This window comes from Mirounga angustirostris, unplaced genomic scaffold, assembly GCF_029215605.1.
Source record: "Mirounga angustirostris isolate CCGP_5_RB_7025 unplaced genomic scaffold, mMirAng1.0.hap1 SCAF_1, whole genome shotgun sequence".
Taxonomy (NCBI): Eukaryota; Metazoa; Chordata; class Mammalia; order Carnivora; family Phocidae; genus Mirounga; species Mirounga angustirostris.
The window spans coordinates 93,479,794-93,500,855 of record NW_026991709.1 but is presented as its reverse complement, the minus strand read 5'-3'; the positions used below and the strand labels follow the sequence as shown (position 1 = coordinate 93,500,855).

The 21,062-nt window shown below is 43.0% G+C and overlaps 1 protein-coding gene across 1 annotated transcript in view; it reads right to left on the bottom strand.

Moving 5' to 3' along the window:
• Positions 1-17,919, bottom strand: part of SLC7A14 (solute carrier family 7 member 14) — a 48,968-nt gene extending 31,049 nt beyond the window's left edge. Inside the window, exon 1 of the mRNA XM_045863684.1 lies at positions 17,616-17,919. Within this exon, the coding sequence (XP_045719640.1) occupies positions 17,616-17,919 (304 nt within the window). The remainder of the gene's footprint in view (positions 1-17,615) is intronic.
• Positions 17,920-21,062: the final 3,143 nt, after the last annotated feature.

Sequence of the window (21,062 nt, the reverse complement as noted above, 5' to 3'; positions counted from 1 at the left end):
AGGGATTAGGAGGCAATCCTAATTCTACTCTTTGGTGTAGGATCCACAGCTTTACCCAATAATTCTTATATCCTATGAGTTTCTTCTCTTCACCTTCTTTACTCCTAATAATGCACAAGTCTTGTAAATTGAAGTTTCTCTACCAATGCTTTTGAAATTGACATTAAATTTGATTGTAAATTTAATTTGGAGAGCCAGTATTATGAAGTTTGGGCAATCAGTGGTTCTCTCCTTAATATTTGATCTGCCAAATTAGATATAAAAATACCCAATTCAGCATCAGAACCCACTTGCCAAGGGTAATTGGCAAATAGCCAAGTCTTCCTTAGGTCTTGTGAAGGAACAAGTGCATTGCTGTCCTGAGGCAGAGACAGAGGCTCTGAGCTGGGCACGGTGCAGGAGCATATGAAGTCAGTCATTTAGTTCCCAAGGTCCTGCTTGGATGCTGATAGCTGGAGTTTGGGAAGAATAGTGGGAAAATCAATTAGACACTAACCGGGTAAGACAATTTCTGCTCCTAGAGACCATTCTTTTGGACACTTTGTAAAGGATTTTATTTTTGCATCTTTCTGATTTATTTGCATGCAAGAATCCAGGCTTTTAGTGGGCACTAGAGAGTATCCACCCTGGCACTGAAGCTCAGTGGTGAAGAGTGATTTCAACCCCAAATGTCCTGAAAAAAACCAGAAAATGTTGTCAAGCACTCAACTTTTCAAATATCTGGTGTGTAAGAGAGACATATTCAAAGGTATCTTTCTAATTTCAATAAGAAATAAAAACCAGGGTGCCTGGGTGGCTCAGTTGGTTAAGCGACTGCCTTCGGCTCAGGTCATGATTCTGGAGTCCCAGGATCGAGTCCCGCATCGGGCTCCCTGCTCGGCAGGGAGCCTGCTTCTCCCTCTGACCCTCCCCCCCTCATGCTCTCTCTCTCGCTCATTCTCTCTCTCAAATAAATAAATAAAATCTTTAAAAAAAAAAAGAAATAAAAACCAAAGAAAGGGAAACCATGGTTTTTATTCTAGGTCATGTAATAATTGAGTGTCTAAGGGCAAGTTACTTTCCTAACATGGGTAAAGGGAGGGGGCCAGATAGATAAACTTTAGGGTCCCTTCTAGTGCTATCATTCTTTGGTTTCACAGAATCAACTTTCAGTCATTTGAGTCAGTGGGGGCAGCCCTGGAGAAAATACTGCAAACCAGTAGTTCTCAGCAAAAGTGGTACTGCTGCCTAGGGGGAATTTCGGAAATCTGTGAGGGTGTCCATTGTTCTCATGAGGATTGTGGGCACCTGAAGCATTAAGTGGGTAGGAACCTGTGAGCTGTTAGACATTCTACAGTGTGGGACTGGCCCACAGAATGAGGCATTGTCCTGTGTGTTCCATAACTCCTATGGGTCAAAATGGACGTGTTTATAAAAACAGGTTTATAAATTATAAAAACCTGTTTATAATTTCTGATCCTGAATCTATCCCCATTTTATATATTAACACATTTTTTTCATGATTTCATATACATTGAATTTTCTAGGGCTGCAACAACTGGGTAAATTGAGGGACAGTTGTAATTTGTTTTGTTTGGAATTTACCAAGATTTGACCATTATTTTGGAAAACCATATCATCAAGAGCAACATGACTCATGGTCTCTGAACATCAAACAGCACACCTGTGTGAGTTTGCATTTATAGTGATTCTGTAAATGACAGCAGACTTCTGAGGACTTCATTACCTCTCTTATTGTTCTTATGCCCCGGCTTCCACACATTGAAATATTATTTTTACTAGAAGTGACTTTTCTTTTTATCTTCCATACTCAGGGCATATTGACTTTTAAAAAATTAAGTGTGTAGCTCTGGAAGACAGTAGAGGTTTCCTCAAAAAGTTAAAAATAGAACTACCCTATGATCCAGCAATTGCACTGCTAGGTATTTACTCAAAGAATGCAAGAATACTAATTCAAAGGGATACATGCAACCTAATGTTTATAGCAGCATTATCTACAATAGCCACATTGTGGAAACAGTCCAAGAGTCCACTGACTGATGAATGGACAAGGAAGAATATTTCTCAGTCATAAAAAAGAATGAAATCTTACCTTTTGCAATGACATAGATGGAGCTAGAGAGTATGATGCTAAGCAAAATAAGTCAGTTAGAGAAAGACAAATACCATATGATTTCACTCACATGTGGAATTCAAGAAACAAAACAAATCAGCAAAGGGAAAAAAAAAAGAGAGGCAAACCATATTTTCTATAGAAAATAAACTGAGGGTTAGCAGAGGGGAGTTGGATGGAGGGTTGGGTTAAATAGGTGATGGGTATTAAGGAGTACACTTGCTGTGATGAGCACTGGGTGTTTTATGGAAGTGTTGAATTACTATGTTGTATACGTGAAACTAATATTACACTGTATGTTTTTTTTTTTAAGGATTTTATTTATTTATTTGACAGAGAGAGAGAGAGAATGAACAAGCTGGGGGAGAGGCAGGCAAGTGGGAGAGGGAGAAGCAGACTCCCTGCTGAGCAGGGAGCCTGATGTGGGCCTCGATCCCAGGACCCCAGGATCATGACCTGAGCCTAAGGCAGATGCTTAACTGACTGAGCCACCCAGGTGCCCCTACACTGTATGTTAACTAACTGGAATTTAAATAAAAACTTAAAAAAATAAAATATAATTTTAATAACTATAAAAAAAAGAAAATTAACTGTGTAGGAAGATAGCATTATCTCTAGTTTGCATTTTAGGGTAGCAAAGGAAGAATTTCAAAGTATTTATTACCTAAAGTTGATTCGGTGTACTAGGGTGGAGAATCACTATTCTAAATGAGAGAAAAATTTATAAATGTTCTCTATTCAAGTTAGTAATGCATTAAAAAATTTCTTCCCCTGGGGTTATCTTTCTACTCATATTTGCCTTATGCTATTATCAAAGTGATTCTGCATTCCTTGGCTAACCATCAAGTGACTGGAGAGGGAGAGATATATTGATTCCAAAAGTATAACTGCATAGCTGGAGAAAATCAATATGAAGTGCAATGTTGGGGTACAGATGGCCATCATGAGTGACTGCCTGCTGCAGACCATCGGGTGGAAGTTTCCCAATGTAGCTGTTCAGAGATGGCAAGTCCAGATCCTCGGCAAATACAGAGGATTCATTTGAGCAGAACAAGAGGGAATAGAGTGATTTCTCATAGCCTGCAAGTCAGATATCCTTTTCAAATTTTCCACTCTTTAAGTATATTGTAAACATACCTTTCTTTTCATTTTGTCACATCCCTAGTGTTTTGTTTTATTTTATACCCAGGACTGTTTTTGGTTAAATTGACAAACTGCCAGCCTAAAGAGCAGTCAAACTTAGGATTTACACATTGAAAAGCGGGTTGGGATAAGATACCAAGGGGATTCCATATTTGAAATATTCCCTAATGATCTCCTCTTGCATACCCTAAATGAAGTATGATTTGGAGTTCAGAGAAATTTGGTCCTTTTCACTGTGAATTTCTTTCCTGAACTCAGAGAGTCTGTGGTTCTATCACAAATAGGTATAATCAGCCAGCCTTACATTAACTACTCGCAGAGAGCCCATATATGATGTTGAACTTTCCAAACTGTGCCCAGTATGGTTCCTCTGATAGTCAAAATAATCACTATTTGTGCGTACCACCACTCACAGCCTGCTCTGGCTCTCTTTTACTCTCTTAGAACCATCTCCTCCATCCTAAGAGATGTAAAAGAGAAAGATCCACCTGGAAGTAGGTGAAAGAGAAGGATTTCTCCACTCAAGAAATATATTTCCCGGGCACCTGGGTGACTCAGTTGTTAAGCGTCTGCCTTCAGCTCAGGGCATGATACAAGGGTCTTCGGATTGAGCCCGCATCGGGCTCTTTGCTCCACGGGAAGCCTGCTTCTCCCTCTCCCATTCCCCTTGCTTGTGTTCCCTCTCTCTCTGTGTCTCTCTCTGTCAAATAAATAAATAAAATCTTTAAAGAAAAAGCAAAAGCAAAATATTTCCCTTCACATTCCACTAAAGAAAGCCATTAGATATACAAGTACTTTTTAAAAGTGTACTTTCACCTGGAAAGAGTAAATCTAGAGGTTATTCACACTTGAATGCCAATTACTCTACTTAAATAGAGGTTTTTCCATTAACATGTAGTTTAACTTACTGACTAATTTCCTAATCTATCTATCAACTAACATACCAACTTTCTACAATAACTCCTGACTTCCTAATTTCTTTTAAGTGACACCAGTTTTTTTTTTTTTTAAGATTTTATTTTATTTTAGAGAGAGAGAGAATGCAAGTGTGGTGGGAGTGGGAGAGGGAGAAGCAGGCTTCCTGCTGAACAGGAGCCTGATGCGGGGTTCAATCTGAAGACCCTTGTATCATGACCTGAGCTGAAGGCAGACGCTTAACGACTGAGCCACCCAGGTGCCCGGGGAATATACTTCTTGAGTGGAGAAATCCTTCTCAGATCTGGACTTGCCATCTCTGAACAACTACATTGGGAAGCTTCCACCCGATGGTCTGCAGCAGGCAGTCACTCATGATGGCCATCTGTACCCCAACATTGCACTTCATATTGATTTTCTCCAGCTATGCAGTTATACTTTTGGAATCAATATATCTCTCCCTCTCCAGTCACTTGATGGTTAGCCAAGGAATGCAGAATCACTTTTAATTTTAATTTATAAACAGAAAAAAGATGTTTTAAGAAAACTAACAAAGGGCGCCTGGGTGGCTCAGTCATTAAGCGTCTGCCTTCAGCTCAGGTCATGATCCCAGGGTCCTGGGATCGGGTCCCACATCGGGCTCCCTGCTCAGTGGGAAGCCTGCTTCTCCCTCACCCACTCCCCCTGCTTGTGTTCCTGTTCTCGCTGTCTCTCTCTGTCATATAAATAAATAAAATCTTAAAAAAAAAAAAAGAAAACTAACAAAATGAGAAGGAAATAGTAACAACCATCTCAACAAAATGCTGTTTGGTGAGGACTTTCTTAGAGACTTGTTTGGTGGGACACTGGTTCAGTCCAATGGCTGATTCCATCCTGTATCTGGGAGATGGCAGGTAATTGGCTCTCAGGACTAACTGACTTCATGACTGAGAATCACTGATAGATACAGTATGTTCAAAATAACTGCTCAGAAACCTCTATTCAGCCCCCTGGCATGTGGGAACCTGCCATCTTGCACCCATGTCCTCTTCCCAATGTTCTTTTTTTTTTTTTTTAAAGATTTTATTTATTTATTTGAGAGAGAGAGAATGAGAGCGAGCACATGAGAGGGGGGAGGGTCAGAGGGAGAAGCAGACTCCCGCCGAGCAGGGAGCCCGATGCGGGACTCGATCCCGGGACTCCAGGATCATGACCTGAGCCGAAGGCAGTCGCTTAACCAACTGAGCCACCCAGGCGCCCTTCCCAATGTTCTTGATTAGCCAAGAAAATTGTGCATTTCTTTCCCCAGGAGGAATCCATCAGGCTCTCTCTCCCTCTCCCTTCCCTGCTCCTGTCTCATCTACCTGAGTAACCTTTGTCACTCCATCACATGTCAGTGAAGCCTAGGCAGTTTTAATAAATGCGTCTGGAAGAAAAGCAATTTGTCTGACAACGCCCGTTTCTTTGCATCTAAGAAGAGACTTATAATTTTTCTGCCAAAGCAGGCCCCAGGTGGAGAGTAAGAGCCTGTGTTTAGGGGATGGGCAGCATCAACAATCAGGGTGTGTGTGTGACACTATTCGTTACTAAACCTGACGGGACTCCAATTAAATTTGAGTAGGGAACAGAGAGCTTGCAAGGTCCCCAAACCAGAACACTGATTTATCAACACATACATGGGAAGGAAGGAAGATGTTCTTATAGTCAGAGAACTGACCTTGAGACAGGTCAAGGAAGTTTAATAATTTACTGATTAAACGTGACCAGACTATCTGTTTACTTTCTTCTCTAGATCTCCTTCTGTGAAAATAGTTTAGAGCTTGTCGGAGGTACAATGTCCACAGCATGATGAATTAGAGTATTATGTCATTTGGTCATGCTATCGTTAATATCATCAATAGTGTACGCTAGTTTATTTTATTGCTTTATCAGAGGATGAAGATGGCAATAATAATAATGCTCATGCGGTTGCTTTCAACTAAATGACCCACAGGGTTAGTTGTTCCCGGAGCCTATTTGACCTGGATTGGTCCCTCTTCATTGCTGTGGTGGCAGGTGGGCGGGGGCTGCCCTTTTCTCTGCTCCTAACATTTGTATGTAGGCGACCTCAGGTCAATGTCAAAGACAGTCTCGGAAGGACAAAGATGTTACAAAAGAGAAAAGCGCCTTTTTTTTGGCATCCACCTATGCTAGGCCCATTGTACGTGGTTTCTCATCTCATGCTCAGGTCAGCTGTTTGCAGATGCTGAGGCCACCATCAGCAGCCCGTCTCTGCTTTAGGAGAAGCAGTGAGTGTTATAGGAGCCACCCAGCCTCTGGAGAGAGGTCTAGAGTGTGGTCGTGACAACTAACTGAGATATTGCACACAGATCACTTTGCCCAGTGCCTGGCACACAGCAAGTATTTACTAAATGACAACTACAATTAGTACTAACTATGGCCTTGAGTAAGGCATCCAGTTAACTGAGTGTTAGTTTCCCCATCTGGAAAGTGGCGATAGTGATCCCTACAGGGAGGTTGCTACGGGTCTGTAAAGGAACGCATGTTCTGGCATGCAGTGGGCACTCCTCCAGCGGGAGCCATGGTGATTAGTACAGAGGAAGAAAGGGAATCCCACAGATTTTCTTAGCAGTAGCCTCCCGAGTGTTTATGCAGGAGCCTCTGCCTTGCGGGTGGGACCAAAGGGGTTGGAAGCAAGAATTGTTGGCAGATGGTTTTAGATGCTCAGCATTGGCAGGGATATCAGAAATCATCTGGAGTCTAGACCAAACCCTATGTGTGCCCAATTCACTTCTAAATCAGAACCTGGAAAAGTTCCTTCTTAGGTTTTAAATCTTTAATCTGGAAACATATGTTCTCTTCTGCAGGTCCAGTTAGAAATTGTGAGGATGGAGAGAAATTTCCCATTTTCTTGCTCAACCTTTCTTCAGGGGGCCTCCAGCCCCTCGTTCAGATGACTCTGACAATTGGCCTAGGAAGGCTTTGTGCAGAGTGGACAGAACAGGAGTAAAGTGACAGCTGGCCATTCTCGTGCACCCATATATTTTTCAGCTCACCCCTCTCTAGGAGGAGGCAGTGCCCCCATTTCTAAAGCCGACGAAAGGGGTGCCAACAAGGACAGACCTAAGAAGCTTCTGTGAGGGGACCAAGCCATCCCTCCCTGCCCTGAGGATTTTGTGGCTGGGGTTAAAGGTGAGTGCTAAGAGAGCACATTCCAGCCCTTACGTGGCTCCTCAGCCCATCTGATGAGCAGGTGGGTCTGGTTTCCACTGGGATGGGCTGCCTTCCCAGCAGATGCCCGGGACCGTGAGACACAGCGACTCTCTCATGGGCCTGGATCTGTTCTCGGTGGAGGACCTTCCTAGAGACATGAGACACCCCTCATAAAAGAGGGGTGCCATCTCAACTTTTTCCCAAACAGGGCCAATGTGCAGGGAGGACACCATGAGGAGGGGCACTGAGTGTTCAGAGCGGATGCTGGGCACATGCAAAGCTCCTGAGCCTCCACGCACAAAGTCGGCTTCATACCAGGCTCCCCTAGGGCGAGGGTTGATGCCTGGCGTCACTCCTCTTCAGGGCTTTTATCTCGTGGTGGTCATGCCTTACTCATTTTGAGTAGTACTTTTTTCAGTGTACAGAGTTGAGGCTGCTTAAATATCACTTCTTCAGAAGGAGTACTTTGTCATGGGAGCCTGTTTAATTTCCTTACAGCACTTACCAATATTTGTAGTTATATGTGTTCATTTACTTGTTTTCTGAGGTGTAGCCTCCTTGCACGTTTTGAAGCACAATCGTTTTGAAGGGGGCTATCCTGGCAGAGATGAGAATTCCTCCTGGGGAAAATACCTTCAGATCTAAAAGAATGTTCTTTGTGCAAAGTTCACCTGGCAAAAGGGTGGATAGGAGGCAGGCCTGCTGGGTCTTTCGCTAGGTATGCACCAAGGGGCTTTAGAATCTGAGACATGGAAGCTCATTTGCATTAAGAACAAATAGAGCCTCCTTAGGTTGGAGACCTGGCCAATTGTATGGCAGTGGTGATAAGAACACGAGGAAAAGATACTGAGCATTTGCCATGTGCACTGGCTATCCTAAGCACTTGACATACACACTCTTCATGAGATGCTTATGATGCAAAACTATTATTATTTCCATTTACAGACGATGAATCCAAGATCTAGACAGGCTATTGGGACTTCCCAATCTTTCCCACTTGACAGAACACACCCAGAGAATGGTCATGTTTGTATGGCTATGAGAAGGAGAGCAATATGCACAGGGGCGAGGCTGCTCACAGGTGGCAGTGATAGCCTGGGGCCTCTGCCACCTCCCAGCTGTGCCGAGGGCTCAATACCCTCAATAACCATTGTAAATAGCAGAGCAGGGCTTGCAGTGAGGTGGATGCATTCCAAGAGGGCTAACCCCATCTGGCGCCAGGATGCTACCTGGGGTTGGAAAGTGTGTGTGTGTGTGTGTGCGCACGCGTGTGTAATGTTGAGACATTGGACCTTTCTATACAAATCTTTCCCCTCCCTGGGTTCTTTTCTTACCCTCCTACAGGCAATCGAATCTGAACTGTTCATTTTGCAGAGAAGGAAACTGAAGTCAAGAGGTGAGTGACTTGCCTAAGTGTCCTGAGCTGCTGAAGAACAGAACTGGAACGAGGGTTCAGGTGTCCTGACTTCTGTCCCAGGCCCTGTGGTCTCTTGCACTGCTCAAGGTGATTTCAACATGTGCCTGTCTGGTTTCTTTGCACGGATGTTCAGAGTTCTTTCCTGCATTCTGCAGCACATCTGCCATGATGCTGAGCCCAGAGCAGGTAGCCGGTCCCTCCCACACCACACTAGCTGCTCTTGGCATGAACCGTCCACTCTACCAGGTGCTGTAGAAGATGTCAAAGGAGCCCAGGTTCTCCTTGGTTTGCTGGAGGAAGCTCATTTCAGAATCAGCAATTTAAGTGACTTGTAAAGTTTTATTAAAATGAGCTCACCTTCTCCGAACTGGTAACTGACATCCTTCCTACAGGGCTGTCAATCCAGCTCTATATAGAAGACTTACATGAACTTCACAACACCCTTCTCACTGCTGACAGGTGACAGAAAGACGCTGAGCTTAGAAAGCATTTTCATGACCTGGGTTACAGAAGTTACGATCTAGAAAAGTGCTCAACTTATCAATAGAATAGGGTGAGCTACCTGCTCTTTTGAAACCCCAATAAGAGTGAAGCGTTTCTTGATATGCGTGATTCTCTTTGGTAAGTTCTTAAGTTTGGAGGCATGTGTCTGCATGAGGCAGTTTGGGGGTAATAGCCTCTGGAGCCAGGCAGAATCAACGTTAGATTCAACCTTGGCCACTGCTTGCCTTAAGGGCCTGGATAAGTCACCTTACTTCTCTGACCCTGAGTTTTGTCATCTGCAAAATAAATACACAATGGCACTTATTTTGTAGGATTTGCTGGGAGTATTATGCAGCTGTGTGTAGCTAGTGCCAGGCACATCAGAAGTCCCCAGTGGTTTAGCTGTTATGATTAATGAAATGCGGACACTAATAGTCACCCAGTAGGGAGGTTGAGAGCATTAAATGCACAGTGCCTGAGGCACAGTATTGGATGAATAATAATAAAAACAACAATAATAATAATGACTAACATTTACCAAGTGCTTATTAAGTTATGTCTTAGAGACTTTACAAACATCGAGGGTAGCTGCTATCATTATTAATATTTCGACAAAGAGCTGTGAGCTTGGACAATATTTTGGAGAGCCAGTTTTCCAGAGGCTTGAAGACTGGCATGCATCTGTTCATCTTTGCATTTCCTCTGTACTCTTTCAGTGTTTTGCCTCTCCCACCACCATTATGGTTAAGAGCAGCACTCAGATACCTTTGGGCCAACAAAGAGATGCAAGCTTGTGGAATGAATGAGTGATCCTAGATCACTGAGAATGACCAGCGATGCAAAAAGGCCAACCCTCCTGTGTCCATCTCTCTAGTCTGGCTTCAGTTTGAGGAGGGGAAAATGGTCTGTTCTGAAAAACAAAACAAGGGAACTCAGCAGATTCTCTAAATAGACAGAATCTTTAGAAATCTTCCTTGGTCGTGAAAATCCAACCCGAGATGAATACTGCAATGGGGAGATTCTGCTTAGGCTTTGTGAAGATCCAGCCCAGGGAGGAGGTTTGGGAGCCCCGCCTGTGGGAAAGGCATCTGCTTGACAGAGTGCTGCTCCCCTCACCACATCCCCAGGGTTTCAGCTCCCATGGTCTCACCTGATGATGGATTAGAAGATGCCAAAGGGCAAATGAAGATGGAAGGAAATACAAATTAGAAACCCTAGTGCCAAACCATAAACTAAGAATGCCAAGAAAAATGCTACTCGGCCTGATGGCCCATATTGCCTTTTAGATGCTTGGCTTCAAAGATCTCAGAGGCAGCTTGCTTAAATGGAAGAGTGTGAGCTTTGGAGTCCTGCATTCTGAGGTGAGAATTGTGGCCCTGCCACTGTCTGCCTCCCTCCCAGGAAGTTACTTTAACCACTGACTATCTTTTGAGGGAAGAAATCAAGTCACTCTTCTCTCCACCGTGTGGGTGAGGATAGGAAAGAGGGGCTATGTGGGAGCCTCCCTGTGGTGTTCTGCACACGTGGATTTGTTTATTGTCCATGGTGGTGTTCTGTGGCGGTCCACTTTTCTAGGGTTTTCTGCTTCTACTTTCACTTTCTGTCACCAGAACTGTGTTGTAAATCCGTTATTCTAATGACATTATTTCAAAAACACTTTCATTTGTTCTGTCTTTTCTCAGTTAGAGAGGGCATTTATCCCTCTGCCACATCCTCCCTCGCCCTTGCCCACACCCTCTCCATCCTAAGCTTCCTTCTGATCTCCGCTCATAATCTCTTGTCTGTTCTGTACAGTATGTGCAACACCAGTATCTCCACCTCTACTTTCTTCCCACCGTGTTACTACAGTACGGATCTGACTGTGTCTCTTGATCTCTTGGCCTGTCCTCTTGGGCAGGACTTTCTGTTTAGTCCCCAAGTCCCTCCTCTAAGAACCCACTTTGTTTAGTGAATGATCATGTTGGACCATTTTAGTTAGGGGACAATATCTTTGGAGAATGCCTGGGATGACATTGTAGAGAGATAGAGACAGAGACTCCATGGGAGCAGAGACTCAGAGTTGGCAGAACTAGGAAAAGGTAAGCCTCACAATTCCCTATTGTTATTGAGGGGGACTCTAGATTTTCCAATTATACATTATGGGGAATCAGAACCAATTTTATTAAATATGTCAGAACAACTTGATCTCAGCAAGCTGGAGGGCTTAGGGGTTGTACACCCACTATAGATGTGGCAGTGACAGGCAGTTTTCCTTTTCTTTCCCATTAGCAGAGCTTCTGTAATACTGGGGTTGACAATGTACCCAGTCAGAAGACTACACTTCACAGCCTCACTTGCTGTGGCCAAGTGTTCCAGTTTCAACCAGTGTAAGTTATAGAGAAGGACCTACGGAGATAACTTACATGTAAGTTATAGAGAAGGACTTATGAAAAAGTTTCTTAAAAAGGGGACAGAAATATGGGAAATGACCTGTCTCAACTTTCTGTTCTCTTTCTTGCCTTCTGGAACTCAGATGCACTGACTGGAGCTCCAGCAGCCATCTTGGATCTTGAAGTCACCTTAAGGAGGGAAGCCGAGCAACCTCCATGGTCAAGCACAAAGACTAAGGGCTGAGTCCCCAGAACTGCAGAATCACAATAGCAACCCCCTCCAGATTCTTTCTACACAAGAAAGAAGTGAAATTGTCTCTTGTTTTTGGTTTTCTGTTGTGTGGGATTGAATCTGACCATAATCTGTTAATACAGTAGCAGATGAGCGAAGTGATTACCATGTGAACTCTGGAGTCAGACTGCTTTCACTCCATTCCCTGCTCTGTCACCTCTTAATCAGGTACCTTAAGCAAGTTACCAAACTTTTCACGAGCCTCTGTTTTCTCATCTGTAATGTGAGGATAATGACACCACTTATCGCATAGAGTTGATGTGAGGATTAAGTAACAATGTGTTAGCACTTAGAACACTTTTGGTACACAGTAAGTGCTCAATAAATGGTAGCTGCTGCTGCTATTATTACTGTTATTACTACTATTGTTGCCCCACTTACCCATCAGATTGGGTATTCATCTCCATCCATAAGCAATGGGTCCTTTAGAGTAGAATTTCTTATTTGTTTTTGGTACTGCCCCAGAACTGGCAGATGGTGGGTATACAATACATCTTTACTGAACCGATTCTTACTAGATTTTTGTCAACTATTTCTTGTAAGTAGATGATAAAACTCACTGGTATTGTGCATCAGACTGGGGACTGATGCCCTGTAAGCACACTGTCACTTCATCCCTACCAAAACCATTTGAGATACAGGCCTAAAGAGTTATTGTAGGGTGTGCATGAACTTAGGAGTCATTCAGACCTACATTCTATTTAAGGTTCAAATTTGGTAATATTAAAAGAGAACTGGAAATACACTTAGGGTAAAAAGTCAAAGCAGGCATCCTCACTCAAGTTCCTAGGAGGCTCTTAGGGCTTTGAGTGGCCAGATGTCACTGGCATGGTGGCTTTGCTCTGTGTTTCTTCCTGAGTCAACAGAATTAGACAACCTCTGGAAGCCATTCTGCTTCCGTTCCTCAGTCTCTCAACATGGTGGTAGGTGGGAACCAGGAAGGAAAACAATTTCCCCTATCTCGTTTATTTAATCTGGTGTATTCAAAGAGTTTTTTAGGTTTGGTATGGGCATGGGGTCTGGTTGTGGCCTGCTGAACTATTAAAGAGTAGATAAAACCTTATGGCCAGAGGGTAAAGCTTATAGCACAAACTGCTTCCTCTAATAAGTTTCCCTCCACCTGCAATAGGGCTGTGGGTGGTATGGTGTTGGGACATGACTGGTAGGAGGAGCTTGGGAGGTTCCTGTAAATTTGGCTCTTGTCAAATTGTAGAGGAAGTGGCTCTCTCTCTTAGATTTGTTTCATGGTATAAGCGAGTTTGCCTGGCATAGGGGATGATGCCACAGGGCCAAGAAAATCTCTTAAGAATCTGTTGGCCAAATAATTTATATCCTAACATATGCTTTCTCTTTTTGTAGGTCATAGCTGAAGCAGGAGTTAAGTTTTGGTCCCAATGATAGAGTAGTTCTTAACCCTGGCTGCACACTCAAATCCTCTGAGGCTCTTAAAAAAATATCATTCCCTGGGTTTGACCCCAGTCCAACTGAGAATCTCTGGGGGTAGGGCCTGGGCATCAACATTTTAAAAAGGAAATATACAGGAATTAAAAGAAAACTAAAAGATGAGCCACAAAAGGGGAGAAAATATTTACAAAATCACATATGTATAATGGAACTATATCCAGAATATATAAGAAAATCTTAAAAGTTAATAATAAGAAAATGAAGAACCCAATTAAAGAATGGGCAAAGATTTGAACACTTCACCGAAGAAAATGATGGCAAATAAACACATAAAAAGATGCTCAAAATATTAGCAATTAGGGAAATGACAGTGAAAACCACATTGAAATATTATTGTACACCTTTTAAAGTGGCAAACAAACAAAGCAACAACAAAAAGCAACACCTGACAATTCTGAGGGCTAGCAAGGAACAGAACAACTGGAATTCTCAGGTATGGCTGATGGGAATGAAAAATAATACAGTCACTTTGGAAAAGAGTTTAGCAGTTTATTATAAAGTTAAACCTACACTTACCACACAGTCTGACAATTCCACTCCTAGGTATTTGCTCAAGAGAACTGACAACTTGTGTTCACACAAAAACCTGTATATAAATATTTGTAATGGCTTTATTTATAACGACCCCAAGCTGGAACCAACTCAATTCAACATTCAACTACTAAATGGATAAATAAACTGTAGTATATCCACGCAATGGGATACTACTCAAAAATAAAATGGAACGACCCACTGATATATACAATATGAATGAATCTTAAATGCATCATACTAAGTGAAAGAAACCAAACTCAAAAGATTATATACTGAATGATTCCATGTATATAACATTCTGGAAAGGGCAAAAGTAGAGGGACAGAACACAGATTAGTGGTTGCCAGGGGGTGGGGGTGGAGGTGAGGAGAATTGCAAAAGGTATCATGAAGGAATTATTTGGGGCTGTTGGGACTCTTCTGTATCTTGATTGTGGTGGAGGTTACATAAATTGTATGTGTTGGTCAAGCTCATAAAGTTGTATATTTAAAAGAATACATTTTACTGTATGTAATTATAACTCAGTAAAGCTGACTTCTCTCCCCCAAACCATTCTTTAGAAAAAAAAACTTCCCCAAGTAATTTAAATTCATAGTCAGCGTTGACAGATGTTGGTATAACAAATTTGAATCTAGGTTCTGGTATTAAAACTTCAGTTTTCTTATATGTACAACTGGAGATAATAAAACCTACCTTGAAGAGATATTATGAATCTTTTTTTTGTTTTAAAGATTTATCTATTTATTTTAGAGAGAGAGTGGACCAGTGGGAAGGGCAGAGGGAGAGGGAGAGACTCTCAGGCAGACTCCGCATTGAGGGTGGAGCCCGACATGACGTGGGACTTGATCTCACGACCCTGAGATCATGACCTGAGCCAAAGCCAAGAGTCTGATGCTCAACCGACTGCACCACCCAGGCGTGGCGCAGAGATGTTACGAGTCTTAAATGTGCTAACGTACAAGCTCCAAATACAGGGTTTGGCGCACAGTAATCATAACCGCTTATGTAGCGCTATGTGCCGGGCATTACAGCAGCACTCCCAGGCATCTCTGATCTTCACAGCAACTCTGTGAAGGAGATATCATTATGACCACTTTCAAGGTGGAGAAACTGAGGCTTAGAGAAGTTATGGAATTTGCTCAAGGTCTCACAGCCACAGGTTGAGTGGCAGAGCCAGGTTCCAAGTCTAACCTTAACATCGCTGATTACAGTACCCCTTCTGAAATCTCCATTAATTTCAAACATCCCGCTTTTTGGCTTCACATCTATCCCCCTAGTGCACTTTCTTGGTATTTTCAATGGTGTCTTCAGGGTTGAGCCAGGTTTTGGTAAGGCCAGAAGGAGAGAGGAACATGTATTAAAAAGTCTGAAGATACAAGAGAGTTCGATTATCGTGATATGGAGAAATGGAGAAGTGGAGGGAATTTGGTCAGAGGAGATGCAATTACAGGGATGATGATATGGGAGTGGAAAAAAGACAGCAGAGGGGCCTTCCCTTCATTCAGTGACAAAGGATCATAGAATGAGAGGCCTGGTTGGAGTCTTCTGTTATAAATACTCTACCTTTGGCCTGGGCTCTGGCTGGGGGCTATCAGAGAATGCTGGCTGGCCTCAGTCACAGAGTGTAGAGAAGTGTACGGATGAAGCCACATGTGGAAGGGGGGTGTCCCTGACTGAGAGAGAGGTAGGGTTTTCTTTTGGTGCCTGGCGCAGTGGTGAAAGCACCAGTTACTGGGCAGTTCCAGGACCTTCAAGTAGAGCTGGGCCAGTGGTGTCCTGGTAAATGCTTAACGACGGACTCTCTGAAACCAACCAACCAACACACCAAACTCTGTTTGGAGCATTTGCCGTTTTTTGTGGTGTAAATACTCTTACCATAGCCAATTTCAAGGTAACAAAGGAAAGTTGGGGAAAGGTGTGCACAATTAGGGCTCTTGGCAGCTGGTGCAAGCTGGTCCCAGCACAGCACTGGCTGGGTCAGTCTTGGGTCCTCCATATAAGCAGCAGAAAAGTCTGGGTTATATAGTGCCATGAGCACCTTGGCAGGGGGACAGCTTCCCAGAATGCAACTGAGCCTTGTTCTGCTTTCTAGATACAATGTAGCAATGTGAAGGATAAGATGTGGGTGATTTGTTTGCAGTACTCACTGTGGAGAGGGGGACAGGGCCATAACAGAATGGATCCAGAGGAGACTGGGCCATCTGCATTAACTGTGCAGGACTCAGCCGTCTGCCCTGTACCTTCGGTGGGACCCCTGGTTATATGTCTGTCTTTTGTCCTACTATCACTAATTTGTTCTATATGCTAACACTTCTCGATCTATAAATTTATAGTGAGTAAGAATCTGGCACTTCCCTCCAAATAGTTTCTTTGCCAATAAGCATGAAAATGATTGCAATCGGGTTAACAGCTTTTGAAGTATCCACAGAATTCATCCATGTGAATAATGTATTTTCATCTGTAAGAAAAGAGTCCTCTTTTCTGAAGGAACCTCAATTATTAGGCTATTCATGCATCTTAGAGATGACTTCAGGAAAATGGATAGTTGTACAACCAACAGGGAAGTAAACTTTGACAAGAGATAAATAAAATCAGTCTGGAATTACTTCCCTCATTAAGTTAAAAAGATGTCAAATATAAACTGGTGCACTTTCTGGTTGTGTGTTCCTAGGCTGTGCATCCCCCGTGGAAGAAGGCTAGTCTGGATAGACAATATTCATGTAGGACTCTTCTTGTGATAGTGTGCATTCGTACACAGGAATCCTGATATATGATATATGCTAGCATTCTTGCTTCTGAGGCACTGGATGAAGCCATCACGTTCCCTGTCAGGACACGAGCTGACCCACATGATCTGCCACCAAAAACCCAGCAAAATGTCATCCTTTTGCAATACAATGCTCAAGAAGCAGGATGTGTTCTTTTTCCTTCTTTTTCAAGTTATTATCTATTGACCTATTCCTGGGAAGATACTGTGGATCCCATCTCAAGAGAAAACGAGGGAAGAGGAAAGGGAAAATAGGAGAGTTGTTTCACAAATTATCAATATATATATATACAATAATAATATATAGAAAACTCATAAAATGAGTTTTATGCTTCTTTCCCAAGGAGAGAGACGGCACTGGTTGAACTACCCCTGTAGAATACAATCTGTTGAAGTGCTTATGGCAGATGGTGCTTTGTGATTCTCACGATGGCTTTACATTTCCTAGCTTGGTTTCCTTCTGCTTGGGGGTCACAATGCCAGTTTTTGGCTCATCAAATCCCAATTATATCAGATTTAGTGACTTGTCATTTTGCTACTCTGCCTAGCCTTTATGTATTATATTATATATATAATATAATATTATATATTATACATATGTATTATATGTATTCCCACAAAGGGATTAACCTATCTTCCATTTAAAAGGGAGAGTTATGATAAAAATGGAGCCATTAAGACATGACAGGGAATGAGAAGGTGGGAGGTGGTCAGACACCAGAATAATTATTTGTATCGAAAAACCAAAGAAAAAAGAAAAAGGAAGCTACTACAGTTGAGTCTTGAACTCCCTGGCAGTCAAGGCAAGAAAAGAGTGTGATGACTCCTTTGTTGACACTTCATATATTTCATCACTAAATATTCTAGAGGAGCGGGTGAGCAGTAACAGACTTTCCACAGGCCTTCGACTGTATTGAGACACTTACCTGATAATATGGACGCAACGGCTGCAATGATGAAGGACACAATGACACCAGGTCCTGCCATTTCCTTGGCCACCAGACCAGACACCACGTACATCCCTGTGCCCACACAGCTGCCAACGCCAAGTGAGATGAGGTCCATGGTGGTGAGCACCTGAGCTAGCTTGGTGCCATGGGCTGTGGTGGCCCCAGTTCCCTCCAGCATGGACTCCACTGGTTTGGTGCGCAAGATCCTGGAGTGCATGGCATACCAGGCGGCCCCCCACTGCACCCGCCGGGGGTCCAGGGAGGCAAGAAAGCCACTCATCCTGCGTGATAGGGGTTACGGTGAAGGTCAACTGATGGAAGAGGTTCTATGGGAGCCTTAGTGGATGCTTCTGGAACTCATCTAGTGAATAGGGATCTCCTTTTTTAGGAAAGGTCCAAAGGGACCCAAAGCAGCCTTCTCCTGGGCATGAATGTCTGCAGGAAAAACACAAGAAAGAAGACGATGAGACCAAGCAGGAACAAACGATCACTTGGAGGCATGGTGGGAGGTCAATATAATGAACTGGTTGAACAGGTCTATCTTGTGTACTCACAATGCAGGAGGGTTGCATTTCCCCCTTTGTGTCACCTCCAGTCTTAAATAACAATCTGTTGTTTGCACTGTGTCCCTGAGTCATTCTGAAGAAGATGGTCTGAGTCAGGGCTCTGCCACTTACTGCTGTGGGACCTTGGGTAAGTTATCCCACTTCTCTGTGCTTCAGTTTCAACTGCATAATGGGGTTAATAAAGTCTTTTGCCTGGTGTTGATGTGAAGATTAGATTAGTGTCTAAAAAGAGCTTAAGGCAATGCCTGGCACATGGAAAATGCTCACCTGGCCTGGGTCTGCCAAGACTTACCTGGTTTCTTCTTCTTCTTGGAAGACTTTGTCTGTGGCTTTTGGGCATATTCTTTGGGGACACAACACCCTCATTTTTTAAATACAAAGATGCAAAATTAGATTTATGACTTTTAAGAAGAACAATCCCACCCCATGGAGTTGTTTTGGACCTTTGATCTTAAATAAAATGAAAAGTGTCTTGAGTGTTTTTTTGCTCTCAAAGATTAAGAGGAAGTGTTCCTGGCATTTGGTGGGTGAGCCCCAGAGATGCTAACTGGGTGGGATGGTGTCATCCATTTTTCAGTGATCTCACAGGCATTCCTGTAGATGAAAATTCTTCTTATGATGATCTAAACCTAAAACCTAATTGTTTTATGTATAAACACATGGGATTTTCAGGGATGGTTTTAATATACAAGTACATCGACTTTTCCAGGAATGCAACTATAGAGTAAATGGAAGGATGACTGTAAATTCTTTAGTTTGGAACCAAAAAGGAATTTTTCACTGCTTCAGAAACTCAAGGTCCCCTTTCAACGCCACCCATGGTACAGCATCTCCCATGCAGCACACCTACGAGCGCCTGCCATTTGGAACCAGCACACTGACGGTGATTCTTTATACAGTGAAAGCATCTGACAGCTCCCTGTGTGCTCACCTGAGTGTTTACATACTCAAGTATGTTATATACAGGTAGGTTATTCATGCATTTTGCTTCAGGATCTAATAAAACCTTTATTACAGAAAAGAGGCGTTGGGCTTAATAGAGCTGAGAACTATTATATTAGACGATTTCCAAAGTTTTGACAAGTTAGAGAATGCCAAGATTATATGAAGCTACTTTCTTTGGAAACCAGAAGCTTTATACAATTCTATAAAGACCTTCTAAAGTACAGCTGAACGTTGATTCAAACTACTGTGCTGACAAGCCTAGGACGTTTACATTTACAAGAAGTACCAGCCCATGTAATCTACAAATATTATTAATTAATACTACTTAGCACTTAATATAACACTTGGGTGCTTCTAAAGGCTTTGCAAACACAACCTAATTAGAAGAATCAGGCGAAATGAGGCAGTTTGGTTCACAGGGGTTGGGTGATGGACCTACTGGTTTAATTTCCTCCTAGATTTGACAGTGTTGCTTCATGCTGTGTTTTATTTCTCGACAACACCTTAAATATCAGTACAGGTGGATAGTGCCATTGTATATGGCAGAGTTATTGAAAAGCCTAGAGTGTCAGCAGTCTTTTTCCTTTTCTTTTTTTTAAAGATTTCTAGATTGAGAAAATGTGTCACATATATACCAGGGAGGCTGCAAGAACAATTGCTTTGCTTGAGCTCTTGAGCTCTTGTGAGAAATTAATGTACATATCTATTTAATTTCAACTCAGCCAGCATATACTGAGCATCTGTTATGTACCAGGCATGGTCTTAGGCTTGGGGGTGCAAGGACATGTTACCTGCTTGCATGGAGGTTTCAGTCTAGAATGGGAGATGATGAACACCTAAATCACAATGCAAGGAATAAGGTTTGGTTTTGCTTTTTTCCTTAAAAGCCACCACTGACTGGGTGGCTCAGTCAGTTAAATGTCTGCCTTTGGCTCAGGTCATGATCCCAGGGTCCTGGGATCGAGCCCCACATCGGGCTCCCTGCTCAGGGGGAGCCTCCTTCTCCCTCTCCCTCTGCCTTTACCTGCCGCTCCCCCTGCTTGTACTCTCTCTCTCTGTCAAATAAATAAATAAAATCTTTAAAAAAGCTTATCTTTTATTGTTTTTCTTATTATAAAGCCATACTGTGTCTACTGCAGAAAAATCAGACAACATAAACAATGATGTTCAGTGAAGAAAGAATATAATACAATACACAGGATGATAAATAAAACCTGATCATTCCAGGGAGGGATGAGGGGTATGTTAGATGTTGAATTTTGTCCACCCCCCAAATTCGTATGTTGAAGTCTTAATCCCCAGTGTCTCAGAATGTGCCCTCATTTGGAAATAGTTGTTACAGATGTAATTAGTTAAGATGAGGTCTTCTGGAATAAGGTGGGCACTTAATCTAATACGACCGGTGTCCTTATAAAAAGAGGACATTTGGACACAGATAGAATGAAGTGTGAAGATGAAAGCAGAGGCCAGGGTGATGCATCTAAAGGCCAAGGAACACCAAGGATTGCCGGCAAACCACCAGAAACTGGGAGAGAGCCACGGAGCACACATCTTCCTCACAGATGGAACCAACCGTGCTGCACCTTCATCACAGACTTCCAGCCTCTGGCACTGGGAGACAATACTGCTTTGTTATAGCAGCCTTAGCAAACTAACACCGGTCACGAAGGCTACAGAATGGGGTGCTGAAGGGTGAGAGAGGGTCTGTGAGGCCATGGCATTGGCATTGGCCCCGAGTGACCGGGAGTCAGTCATGCCAGGTGTCAGGAGAGAGCGTTCCTGCACAGAGGTCCCAATGGGAGAGCGGGTGCGACCGGTTCCTGGGACTGAATGAAGCTGGGAAGGGGTGAGGAGGAGGACTCCAGTGCCTGTCAGAGCTTTACGTGTGCCAGCTAATCTAATCCTCACAACA